Source organism: Pelobates fuscus, chromosome 4 (genome assembly GCF_036172605.1).
Source record: "Pelobates fuscus isolate aPelFus1 chromosome 4, aPelFus1.pri, whole genome shotgun sequence".
Taxonomy (NCBI): domain Eukaryota; kingdom Metazoa; phylum Chordata; class Amphibia; order Anura; family Pelobatidae; genus Pelobates; species Pelobates fuscus.
The window spans coordinates 147,733,967-147,747,850 of NC_086320.1; the positions used below are offsets into that span (position 1 = coordinate 147,733,967).

Sequence of the window (13,884 nt, forward strand, 5' to 3'; positions counted from 1 at the left end):
TTGATCTGGTTATAAAAAATGAAATGTAACCACTTTTTAATGTTGCCAATGGCTCTGTGCAGACAGCACACTGTGAGACAGCTCTCCTTACCTTAGCTTGGTATTTATTTGCAGTGCTTTGGCTAACATCTTGGCTCCCATATCTCCCATACCATTCCCACTGATATCTACTTTGGTTAATGATGTATTGCTGCCAAGGGCATTTATAATAAGCGTGACATCGGTCTTCAGTTTTGAATCTGCCAGAGACAGTGATTGCAAAGGCTGCAGGAGAGAAGGAATAATTAAGAGAATTAGCATTAATCCTAGGAATAAGAGTGGAAACACCAAAATAGAGTGTTTTTTTGTTTTGTTTTTAAATAGTCTCATTAAAATGCAATAGCATTTTTCTTTATACACTCTTAAAAGGGATACACATACGAGAGGGGTAAGTAAAAAAAACAATCAAATAATCAAAACATTTTATATTTATATTTTATATTTAAGTTTTTTTTCATGTTCGTTGCAGAAATATTTTCTGATGGCTTGGAAAATGTCAGTCTATCGGCGGATTCCAAATTTCACCAAACATTATTTTCTGTACCACATACAGGAGCCAAGGAAGAGTAATCAATGGTTTCAGAAAGCATTCCCCAAATTTATTACAAACAGATATACAATGAAATGCTGCACATACACATTTTCACTCCCTTTGCTGCCGGTGGTGTAATGCCACCTCCATCAGCGTCATTGTGGCATTTTAGCGATCTCAGGTTGGCTAATATCAATTGTGTGCGAAAACTGTAGCCACGTGGATTCGCCCAGCAACCCGACGTCGCCATTACAGGCACCCGCCACAGGCGTCCAGGAAAGCTGTCAGGCTGAGCACACTTCACCTGCCCCCATGCTCACGAGAACGGGACTGCCAAACCAACCTCTCACACAAGCGACTTACTTGGTCTGGGAGCCGGCGCTTGGTGCAGCTCATCTCCACTCCTCCAAGCCACAGCTGCAAACCAGGGTGCCGCGCAGCCGAACACTCTGAAGCAAAGTCACAATCCAGGGGCCCCTCGGATGCACGACCCCAACGAGGCACCAGGGACTGGGGAGCATCTTCGCCTCACCTCCATCCAGCAGCAAGATCTGGAGCCCTCAGAGGCCTGATCCACCGCGCACATTCCACAGCCGACCTGGACAGAGTCTGCATAACTTGGCCCACCAGAGGTATCGGCTGACTCTCTGGCCCTCTGAGGCCAGCGCTCCCAAACTGTTGCTGAACCCTGCACCACCGCTGACTACCCGTACCAGCTGCTCAGAGACTCAGGTTATGACAAACCTCGTCCCTACTCACCCGCACGGTGCCGGCTGACACCCTCGGTCTACCCCACAAGCTTACTTTATTAAGACTCTTTAAATGCTGGCAACCCTTATTACCCCATATGGCTCCTAGGGGGACAGCATAAATAGCTGCACCCAAACTACTCACACCCCACGGCACTACACTCGGGGGCATACCTGCCGACCGGTGCGGCGACCCCGCACGCAGTATGGGCTGACACCCATGGTCCTTTAAAAGCTCTGGGCCCAACAAACACCACCCTGAAACGATTTCTCAACTACACTGAGGGGTAACACCGCTCAGCATGTACAAGACAGGCAGCATGGGCACCTAGTCTAACACCATAAATAGAACAACATATCCCTCTCTAAACTGCACTGAGTAGTCTAAAAGTTTGAAATGTGATTTAAATGATTTGCTTACCATATGTTCTGTTATGATTGTTTAGACAGCCTGACACTGTACGAACTGCAGGTCCCTCACTCAAGCTAATCTAAGATTAATCATACTAAAGTTTGGAAGCTAAAGCGGTGACAAGCTACATACATATTAACCTTAAACTACTGTCACCAAACTTGAAGGTAACTCATTATGACGAAGATAATAAGCCAACATGTACCTAGCCTGTTTTAATAAGTTACATAGTACCATGAGAACAACCTAAGCAATGAAAACCTAAAATGTTTATCACCTAACCTATCCTTATATAAAAATGTGCTAGATCTACCATGTACCTTTATGTTCAACTGTTTACAATACGCAGGAGGATTGTCTTTGGGGTACCTCGCACGCGACTGTTCAAAGATTACGCACTACAAAAATAAAGAATTTAAAAAAAAATATCAATTGTGTGCATATTTTTATGCACAGAATGGCATTCTTTGGCTGAGAGCGGTCAGTTGACACTAACAAATGGTTGGCCGGGTCAGCATCGGACTTCTGCAGATCTTTCACTTGGCACGACTAGGTAAGAGGGAAAACTGTTGTAAAAAGGTTGTCCCATTACTGGAGACCGGGCCAAGGTACAACTAACATCATAACAACTACAGTCGGCTCTAGTAGCTATTATGGTTAGAGTAACCATCTAATAAATGAATTGAAAATTAATAATAGTGAAGGTTACTAAAATATGCAGCTACTAAAATACATACACACATTGTGTATGCATTGTGTATGTATTGTGTTTTTAATTCATTTTTACAACCTCCCTACACATTATAATGTCAAAATCAGATGTATTTTATAAGTGATGAATGGCATAATGGTAGAATAGTCAACTATTCTGTATTTTTGGGGCATTTACATACAAATTGAAAGTCCTATGTACAATTAATTGTGTACTCCACAGCAGGTGGTTAGAAAACCTCTGGCAAAAAAAATAAATTGGCTTCACTAAACACATCTGCTTTTAATGAAAGGACAGGAATGAAAAGGTTGATGCTAATAGGATAGCCCTGGTTAAAGACTATTGTGTCAATCTGTGGTTGTTATTTTGGCTGAGCTACAAGAACCAATGACCTCAGACAACCAATCCTCCAATCACATCTCTCATCCTGCACCAACAGTAAATTGTTTGACCCAATTAAGTGCATGATACCTTAAGTGTCCCTAGGGTTATACAAACTCTCTCTCTAATATCCCAGAAAATGTTAAAAAGTGCAAAATATATTATAAATGGTGTGTTGTTTTTTTAAAAACATTCTTTATTTAAGGCTTTTCAATTTTACACAATACAAATTATGCTACGAGTTGTATTCACAATAATAGAATATCTCTTCAAACCATAAATACAAGTGTCACATGTTTTGATGTTACAAAATGTTTGTTAACATTGTTAGTATAATTTTAGAAACGTAAACAATGTTGCTTTACTGTAAAAAAAAACAAGCAAATATAACAGGAATCATTGTGTGGGTGTAACTAGAAAGTGTCCACTCAGTACTCGACCTTATCCCACTAGTGAAATATATAAAATTAACTTAGTAATATTAGGAAAAGAAGGGTTGGAATTAGGTAAAAAGAGGAGGGGCTGAGGAGGGAACATCCAGTTAATTTGTCAAGGCTGGAGTGCAATGTAGGAAGAGTTTAGTTCGGTTTAGGATGTCAATGTTGGGTCTGAAACCCAGGGGTCCCAGGATTTATTGAAGTTTTTGGATGCTTTGTAAACAAGAGCTATACACTTGTCCATTTCCATTACTCCCCTCACTATTCTTGGTACAGTTGCCAAACCTGGAGTCTGAACTAGCCCCCATTTTTCAGCTATGACTCAAAATGTGGCTATGCCAGCAGCTTGTTTTGAGCTCTGGTGAGGTTAGATAATGCTTTAAACAACCAAACCCACATATCTAATGGCATACCATGCTAGCTACGTCTTGCTAGATTTGATTAACTCTGGGGTAGATCCGCCGCAAGTAAATAAAGGTATTACTGGATTTGCATGGTTTGATGCAATCTGATGCATTTTAACTAAGCAAACTAGAGTTGGGTACCATCAGAAGGGCATTTTAAATGCCTCTTCTTTGTGACTCATACAGATATACTGATAGATATAGATTCCGCAATGTCAGCTTAGTCTGAGGCTACTTCTGCGGAGCCCACATTCCTCTCCTAAGCAGACACATATTTCATTAGACGTGGCTGCCAATATAGAAAAGGTTATAGCAGTCGATCAGATGCCTTTTCTGCATCTAAATGATTGTAGAATAATTGGCATCTGCTTTTGGTAAGTGTGCCAAATAAAATCAAAGAATCTGCATGTGTTGTCGCATGCATGTCTAGGCATGATAAAGCCTACTTGGTCTGGATGCACCAGGAGGGTAGGGAATATACTGATGAGAATACTCTGTAAGAAAAGAGGCAGGGGTAATTGTGTGCATAAGGTAACAAGTCTTGATGACCCAGATGATAATGGGGAGTTGAGGGGGTGGGAGGTGATGGGTGAAAAATGAGCCATAATAGGTTAAGGTGTTATATAAGATACATGAAAGGGGTGTTAGTTAACAGTCATAGAGTCACCCAGAGTGCAGGTCTAAATACAATTTAACATATGCCCAATGATGTATCTCCAGTGGGTGGGTTTGTGTATTAAGACCTATCTGTTTTAAAAGCCTTTTACCGTTTGTAAAAGGGTGAGGTATATATTATAGTAAACAAAAGGTCTATGTCCAGATAGCGTTACTATCTAGAAATCGTGAGTACAGGTCTTGGAGGTATCCAACTAACTAGGGGGTTATTATACAAAACATGCCTGGAAAAGAGATATCTATGGACTGACAACTGTAGATGTATGGGTGACCTGGGACCACTATAATGTAATCCCCATGTTAGAATACAACTACCACACACAAGAAGAATATCCGCAAAAGTGGGACTTTTCCCTATCTTTGGAATATACATATTTTGACTGAAGAAATCAAATAATAGAGACTTTATGCATATTAAATCTTCATGAAATACTCATACTGACTGTGTTGTAATTTCACTTTCCCCAGTCACCAGAACTCTAGTGGTAATGTCACTGTCAGTTGACAGCTGACAGCTCCGCTTTAAGCATTATGCAAGTCTTCACGTTATACTTCTTAGTAATGTATTTTCTATATGTCTCTTTTTTGATATTCATTAGTACGGAGGATAAGACATAACATATCAGGAGTAGTGTTCCAGCTAACAGGAAATGATAACATCACAGCAAAACAACACACATTCACAAAAACGTCATTAAACTAACATGCAACACGAAGAATACAAATACATGGAAAAAAAGGAGCAGAAAGGGAAACTAAGAACTCTTGCCAAGAAGAGGCAAGAATGTAGAGAATGTTCAGTTATAAAGAAATAACTCGTGATAAGAGGTCTTGTAGACAATGATAAAAGGTCTATTGTACCATCACAATAGTATCCAGCAAACTGTGATAGGGTGTTGTAATCTGTACAACGGAAGTCAGTGACTGGAATTTAGTAAAAAATATGTCATGATTGTGTGTTTTCACATCAGTCTGGTGCAGTACTTCACAGTTACCCTACTTTTCTGTGGTTTTGTTGTAGACTACTGCACCTAGATTGGAGATATCTGTTCCCAGCTGCAATTATCTCCTCCCTATTTAGTTAAGACTTGCAGCTTCCTATTTGCCAGTTCATTAATGTTGTTGTATATCCTGTGTTCCCCTTAGTGTTCCAGAGTTTGCTGCTATCCTTTTATCCTCAGCGTTCCAGAGCAGGATGTTCTCCTGTGCAAACCCCAAGTGTTCCAGAACAAGCTGCATTCTTGTGCAAATCCTCAATGTTTCACAGCAAGTTGCCTTCCTGTGCAAATCCTCGATGTTCCAGAGCAGGCTGCTTTCCTGTGCAAACCGCTGGTGTATCCAGAGGCCTGGCTCTAAGTTATCTGTTTTGCATTTTTCATTATTTTGTGTTTTTCTTTAATTTGTGTGTATTCTGGTTTTCTTGCCTTATGGGTTCTAACCTACAATGGTTGCTGCTGTGATAAGCACCCCTTCCCACCAAACCTTGACACATGAAGAAAATATAGAAACAATGGTACACTACAGATGAACTATCTACAGCAAGGAAGTAGGGGAGCAGTAGGAAGAATCTCATTCTACAAATATTATTGCAACTTTACAGCTAGAGTTGTGGTTCTGCAAGAGCTTGTGCCTTTTGGTTAACAGATACAGCCTAGACGAGTGGTTCCCAAACCAGCCTCATTGCCCACCAATTGTCCAGGATTTATGCATTTCCCTTTTTAATCCCAATTGAGATATTAACAAAACATGGCCTGTTGGAGGGCCATAAGGACTGGTTTGGGAACCACTGATCTAGACTACAGGATGACAGTCAGATGGAAAATGGGGGGGTCAAATAGAAAAAGGTAATGAACTGATGACAGGGTTCTACTCGTGTTATGTATATTAAAGTTTTAAAACTATATGTATAAAATGGTGCAAAATACTATTTTAAGATCAGAACACTTTCAATATTATATAACCCCATTCACATCACAATGCCAGAGTAGTTTAAAGGGACACTATAGTCACCAAAACATTAGCTAACCAAAACAGTTTTGGTGTATAGATCATGCCACTGCAGTCTCACTGGTCAATTCTCTGGCATTTAGGAGTTAAATCACTTTGTTTATACAGCCCTAGTCACACCTCCCTGCATGTGACTTACAGAGCATCCTAAACTCTTCCATAAAGGGTCATCTAATGTTTGCACTTCCTTCATTTCCAATTCTGTTTAATTTACAATTTCTTATCTCCTACTCTGTTAATAATACCCTAAACCCTGCAGGAGCCTCCTGTATGCAATTAAAGTTCAATTTACAGGGCCAAAGATAAAAACTGTTAAAGTAAGTTACAGCTGATTGAAAATAAAACCATTTTGGTTTCATGCAGGCTGTGTGAGTCACAGTCAAGAGAGGTGTGGCTAGGGCTGCATAAATAAACTCTTAAATGGCAGAGAATTGACCGGTGAAACTGCAGAAATAGCTATACACCAAAACTGCTTCATTAAGCTAAAGTTGTTTCAGTGACTATAGTGACCCTTTAAGGATATAGTTCAATAAATACACTAAGAACCAAACATTCTATTTTATAAACCACTAAATCAATGGCTAATATCCATATAAATGCATAGTAAATGCCTACATTTCCTCACTTCCTTATAAACCAAATATTAAAAAGTGTGATTAGCAGTTGATAAAATGGCTGGTAGACTCCAATATCAAATATTCACCCTTATTCAGTTGTATTTTTTCCAATCCTACTCCCAATTCTCGGTTAGAGAGAAATTGAAATTGTAATGTAGCATTCACATTAAGTGAACCAAACAGAGAAATGTGTAGCTGTATATCATGTATCTAGCATTCCCTTTAAAAGCATAACATATTATGAAAAACCTTTAAAAAAAAAAAAAAAGATAAAGTATCCATTCTTATATTTCACACACAGGCAAATCCAGAAATTTTACAGTTGACCCTACAAATAAATGTATTTGAACTGAACCAAATTTTAGTCTCTCGCTAGCAAGCCCGAGGCTCTTGAAGCATGTTTTACCATGATGAAACTGAACAATAAAGTTTCACATTAGAAGCGTGACTAAAAAGGATTTTCACAAGACGAAAAGAAATGCTTTGCAGAAAAAAACCCAGTTGCATAAAAATGAGAAGCCCTCATCAAAGGAAGAGTCAGAATGTCAAACAGGATCTCCAACATATTTAATATCTCCCCCCTTGCAGCAGGTAATGCTTGGATATTTCATTGACTTTTCAACATTAGAATAAATGCATTCGACTTCATAAAATATACTATAAGATCTTCTCTCATTAAATCAATTCCCTGTGGCCCACTGTATGAGTAATAGGAATCAGAAGAATTGCATGTATGTACATTCCCATAGGAGTTTATCATATAAAGGTATACAAACAAAGATATACACTAGAAGACAATTATTTATTCATTTATTCCTAAATGAATATTCTAAACATATAAGGACACTTCATCTTCATGAATTGTTTTATGTGTGTACAGTGTGCATTTTTTTTTCCCAAAAGTTCAGATTTCAATAGCAGTCAGCCCTTTTATAACATCTCCCCAGGAATGTTTTCTTCTGCTTCTTTTAGCTTCTATGAGCCAACAGAAACAGCAGGTGTCTACAGCACTCCTATCTGTTCCTACTTCACACATGCAAACCGGAGCATCCTGTACTAACACTTCTCAATGAGGTATACTACAGCTCATTGAGAATGGTGTATGTAAAATTGCACATGCAGCTTGAGCTCTGACTGATCAAGCCACCGGCCTGTGGGGTAATAAGTGGGTGTCAGTTTGCCTAGGGTGCGGCTGATCAGTGGGGTTTCAATGACCAGGCCGGCATATTCTTGGGCCACTGCACGACCGCCTATGGTGGGTGCAAATACAGGATCCACCCAGGGTGACAAATACTCTAGGTATGGATCTGCCACCGGCAAAGACTTTCAGTCTGCACCGGGAAAGAAGACACTAGATCTGCATCTATAGCCAGCTAATATTTTCTATACACAGCAATCTATTACCACCCATGAGGCATTAAAATAGAGGATCAGCATTGATTTGGAAAACGCCACAAAAAGATTAAATGGTTTGGTCTCTTAATGGGCTGGTTGTTTTAAAACAGTGGTTAATACAAGTACTAATTAGTAGTGGTAGATCTCAAAAAAATTTGGTCACTAATTTTGGAAAGAATATGACAAATATAACTCAAATTGCACTAGACACTGAGAACATAAGAAATGTGCTTTACAGATTCAAATGAGTTCACCCAAACTACTGCTTTCAGTGATTCCATCATCCAGACAATTTGTTGTTAAACTGAACTTAAAGGAGCACACACAGTACCATAACCACTACATTGGGATCTGCCAGGAGCTGCTCCCTGCTCTGAGAGTAGTAAGCTTCTGTTAGCTTTCTGAGCCGGGCACCGCAGAGCTAGCTCATACAGAGAGCTTCTGGCTATCTCGGAGGACCCCAAGCAGAGGTGTAAATAGAAACCACAGGGCCACAGTGCAAAAAATGCCCTGCACCCTCCTCCATGTTTCTCATTCCCTCCTCCCCCCAGCTCATCCACGTGTCTCATTATCTCGTCCCCCCACCCCCTCCATGTGTCTCATTTCCTCCTCCCCCAGCCCCTCCCGACCTTCCCCCCCATGTGTCTTATTCCTTCCTCCACCCCATCACCTCCATGTGTCTCATTCCCTCCTTCCCTCCGGTTGCAGCTGCGACTCCTGTGACCGTGGTAGTTACGCCACTGACCCCAAGTAAGAAGTGATACCATTTTAAAATGTTTTTACTACTAACATTGGGGGGTAGACACCTTGGCACTCCTGTCACTATAACCAATACAGCATGCTGTAGTGGTTATGGTGCTTGTAGTGTCCCAATAGGTGCAATACATACAAAATAGTAAATTAACAACACAGTTAAAAATATAACCCCAGCTAATTTTTACACAATTTATTGATTTACTGCCTGAGTTTACATGTGCCAATATCCCTAGTCATAAAAGGATACTACTTTAAAATGAAGCAATAGGATATGACTCTTTAGAACAAATGACACACCAAAATAATTATTACCATAGATAAACAAACACAAACCCCTATGTTTTAGTAAATCTAAAGTTCAGTTTTGCTTAAGCTTAGTCAGTGCTGTGTAAACAAACTTGATAAGGGAGTAGAATCTGGAGGAAAAGATGCAGCATTGGAGTTAAGGAGATTCACAGTTGTTAAAACTTGAGGCAGCCCTCAATTGTATAGCTTGAACACGCCAAGTCCCACAGTTGTGAATGATATTGAAGGTTCCATTCAAAATACAGTGAAAGAATGCAACATGGCAACAAGTGTTGGATATTTGCTGTGTTCAATGCATACATGGGAATACATAGATAGAGTTGATGCTTATTAATAAAAAAGGTTAATTTAGAGTCTTGACTCACCGATTCTTCATCTTGTATCATATGTACCAAGTTATCCAGGACAGGTGTTAGATTTCTACAGGAGAAAAAAAAGACAAACTGCATTTCAGCAAATAATTGTATGCTGTATCAAAAGAACTAAAACGCACAGAATATAACATCTTACTTTGATTTCATGTTGTTAAAATTCTTCCCCAAAGCCAGGTGTCTTATTGATCTGTTTTTACTGAGCCAGACAATGAGAGTCGAGAGGTCAGTTTCTAGTCCTGTGAAAATAATATATAAAAGTTCCATCAGAAATTAGTACAAGAAGAGAAGACTGATGGAAATGCCGCTCAGCCCTTGTGCAGTGTTGAAATCCCATTATTTGCGTGACAATGCTTTCAAAGGATCTATATTAGTTCTTAAGGACCAAAGAATCAAATCATCTCTGACTGGTCTGTACATCAAAGCGTCAGGTGCACCCAAAAATAAAATACAAGTGTTTTATAAGTGTACCGTTGAGTTTCACTATACAATGTTTTTATTTAGATTTTCGGATATAAGAACACATTGTCTAGATTCTAACCTGACAGCAACTGACAGCCAACTATGCCCATGCTATTAGCACAAGATAGCATGAGCTTGTTCTGATAACATGAAAGGGTGTATTCTAGATCAATCCTTTTAGTTAATACAGGGATATGCAGCCTCTGGCTCTTCAGCTGTTGATGAATCCCCATGAGTCTATGAAAACGAATCCGCTCGAGATGATCAAAAGAATGTTAGGCAATGTAGATCCAAAGACTTTATAAGTCAAGGGCAAGCCAGAGTCTCTGACTCAGTGTAAAGCTGCACTACAGTGCTGACATAGGTTATTCAGCACTAGAACATGTCGTAACATATACAAAATATGGTGTACCACAACCACCAGGTACCCAAGTACACTAGAATATGTTGCACAGTTGGAATCCTGACCAGGCTGCAGGGCTTAGCACCTCAACCACCAATGCCTGTCCTTATACATTCGAGAAAAGTGCAGGAATGAATATGGCCCAACGTACACAACACCTATTCCCACGTATCCCCATGTATTAACACAAATCACACAGTTTACAAATGGAAATTCTCACATTGTGGGGGTTTGTACGCAATATTGTGTTCCTCACATGCAACTGGTTTTAGCTTTTGGGCAATTGTACATTAATCTGAAATAAGTACACCGCACATTATTTGTTGTGTGAACTCCCTAACAACACCTGGTTTTCCTTTTGGGATTTATGACAGACAGAACAACCGAATGACAGATAGATAGGTAGACGGACAGACTGGCATTATACACATTGTTGTAAACTGTACAGGGAGTGCAGAATTATTAGGCAAGTTGTATTTTTGAGGATTAATTTTATTATTGAACAACAACCATGTTCTCAATGAACCCAAAAAACTCATTAATATCAAAGCTGAATATTTTTGGAAGTAGTTTTTAGTTTGTTTTTAGTTTTAGCTATTTTAGGGGGATATCTGTGTGTGCAGGTGACTATTACTGTGCATAATTATTAGGCAACTTAACAAAAAACAAATATATACCCATTTCAATTATTTATTTTTACCAGTGAACCCAATATAACATCTCAACATTCACAAATATACATTTCTGACATTCAAAAACAAAACAAAAACAAATCAGTGACCAATATAGCCACCTTTCTCTGCAAGGACACTCAAAAGCCTGCCATCCATGGATTCTGTCAGTGTTTTGATCTGTTCACCATCAACATTGCGTGCAGCAGCAACCACAGCCTCCCAGACACTGTTCAGAGAGGTGTACTGTTTTCCCTCCTTGTAAATCTCACATTTGATGATGGACCACAGGTTCTCAATGGGGTTCAGATCAGGTGAACAAGGAGGCCATGTCATTAGATTTTCTTCTTTTATACCCTTTCTTGCCAGCCACGCTGTGGAGTACTTGGACGCGTGTGATGGAGCATTGTCCTGCATGAAAATCATGTTTTTCTTGAAGGATGCAGACTTCTTCCTGTACCACTGCTTGAAGAAGGTGTCTTCCAGAAACTGGCAGTAGGACTGGGAGTTGAGCTTGACTCCATCCTCAACCCGAAAAGGCCCCACAAGCTCATCTTTGATGATACCAGCTCAAACCAGTACTCCACCTCCACCTTGCTGGCGTCTGAGTCGGACTGGAGCTCTCTGCCCTTTACCAATCCATCCATCTGGCCCATCAAGACACTCTCATTTCATCAGTCCATAAAACCTTAGAAAAATCAGTCTTGAGATATTTCTTGGCCCAGTCTTGACGTTTCAGCTTGTGTGTCTTGTTCAGTGGTGGTCGTCTTTCAGCCTTTCTTACCTTGGCCATGTCTCTGAGTATTGCACACCTTGTGCTTATGGGCACTCCAGTGATGTTGCAGCTCTGAAATATGGCCAAACTGGTGGCAAGTGGCATCTTGGCAGCTGCACGCTTGACTTTTCTCAGTTCATGGGCAGTTATTTTGCGCCTTGGTTTTTCCCACACGCTTCTTGCGACCCTGTTGACTATTTTGAATGAAACGCTTGATTGTCCGATGATCACGCTTCAGAAGCTTTGCAATTTTAAGAGTGCTGCATCCCTCTGCAAGATAGCTCACTATTTTTGACTTTTCTGAGCCTGTCAAGTCCTTCTTTTGACCCATTTTGCCATAGGGTGTTGATGTCATTAAACCACACCCCTTCTCATTACAGAGATGCACATCACCTAATATGCTTAATTGGTAGTAGGCTTTCGAGCCTATACAGCTTGGAGTAAGAAAACATGCATAAAGAGGATGATGTGGTCAAAATACTCATTTGCCTAATAATTTTGCACTCCCTGTATATATTGTAGGAAAACAATTCCATTAAAGTGTTCTGAAGATAAACCATGAGACCCCGTAGTAGGGTTTAAGAGGAGAACTTTACGGTGAGGGCAGCACTGAAAATGACATGCCTTGCATGCATGTAGCAAAAGCTTTGGAAACTTAAATGCTGAAAATGTTTAAAAGAAACTGCAATAAAAGCTAAGTTTAATTTTTATATCTTTACAAAGTAATTTGAGTGCTATAATTTATATTTTATATATAGTCTATGTAAGCTCATTTAGATTCATATCACAGAATAACCTAACACATATTTGGGGGGGGGGGGGGGGGAAGACAGGGCGGGTGAATCAAACCCATTTTTTTTATTTGTTTTATATCTTTTCTTTTAGATCTAGAAGTATAAAAATTAGCAAAACTAATTGATGTTCTCATCTTAAATCCAACATTCATGTTCTAAACCAAAAGAAAAGGCACCATTAGCCAACAAATCTTCCAATTCAGTGCGGAAACTGACTGTTACACTACAGGTTTTCCTGAAAGGTATCTTACAGTAAAGCTTGTCATTCAGACAGTATTTTACACAGCGTACTTTTAAAGGTGTGAAATATCACTTACCATTGTCAGAAATATCAAGGCTGGAAATGTTATGAATCTCTGCTATGCAGCCTTCCAAAACTTGTGCTCCTCCAGATCTTAACTGTGCAAAACAGCAATCATTAGCAATGTCCAAGGCATCATATTAAAGACACTATCTAATCTAGTGCAAAGGGTTGTCTTGTAAGATGTATAGTGTTCTTAGCATAGTTCTCAGATGTATAACTGGCATTCTTGATATTGAATAACCTTGAAAACTATCTGAATGAACACCTTACCAGAACAATGCATGTATTCAAGGACTCTATATTATTTTTAAATAGTCTCACTATCGTATTAAATCTTTGAAAACTAAATAAAACGGTATTTTTCACTTTTAAAAAAAATAATCATTGGTAATATTGAATGGTGTACATTTGCATTGAAAGTAGGACATGTAAACTAATTTAACAGAGCCTCCAGAATTAGAAAAGTATCATGAGTCGGTATAAAAAAATCAGCTTCACAAAGAAGAACATTTGTATTCATACGATGAACTTTACCAGCAATGCCTGAATCGGTTAACTAGCAATGGGTGTGCAAATTAAGGCTGGAACATTTTTGTGCTAGTAAATTAAATCCAAAAGCACAAAAAAAAAAGGGAAAAAAAGGTTATTGTTAAATGTAAGGAAATGTTAAGAGCAACTTGAA

At 39.3% G+C, this 13,884-nt stretch overlaps 1 protein-coding gene across 3 annotated transcripts in view; it reads right to left on the reverse strand.

The window, feature by feature from the left end:
- CARMIL1 (capping protein regulator and myosin 1 linker 1) overlaps positions 1 to 13,884 on the reverse strand; it is a 231,920-nt gene that overhangs the window by 83,032 nt on the left and 135,004 nt on the right. For all 3 annotated transcript variants that reach the window (XM_063451656.1, XM_063451655.1, XM_063451657.1), the window contains exons 18-21: positions 13,216 to 13,297; positions 9,933 to 10,032; positions 9,788 to 9,842; positions 92 to 264 (exon numbers count right to left, since the gene is read on the reverse strand). In XM_063451656.1, coding sequence (XP_063307726.1) covers positions 92 to 264; positions 9,788 to 9,842; positions 9,933 to 10,032; positions 13,216 to 13,297 — 410 coding nt within the window. The remainder of the gene's footprint in view (positions 1 to 91; positions 265 to 9,787; positions 9,843 to 9,932; positions 10,033 to 13,215; positions 13,298 to 13,884) is intronic.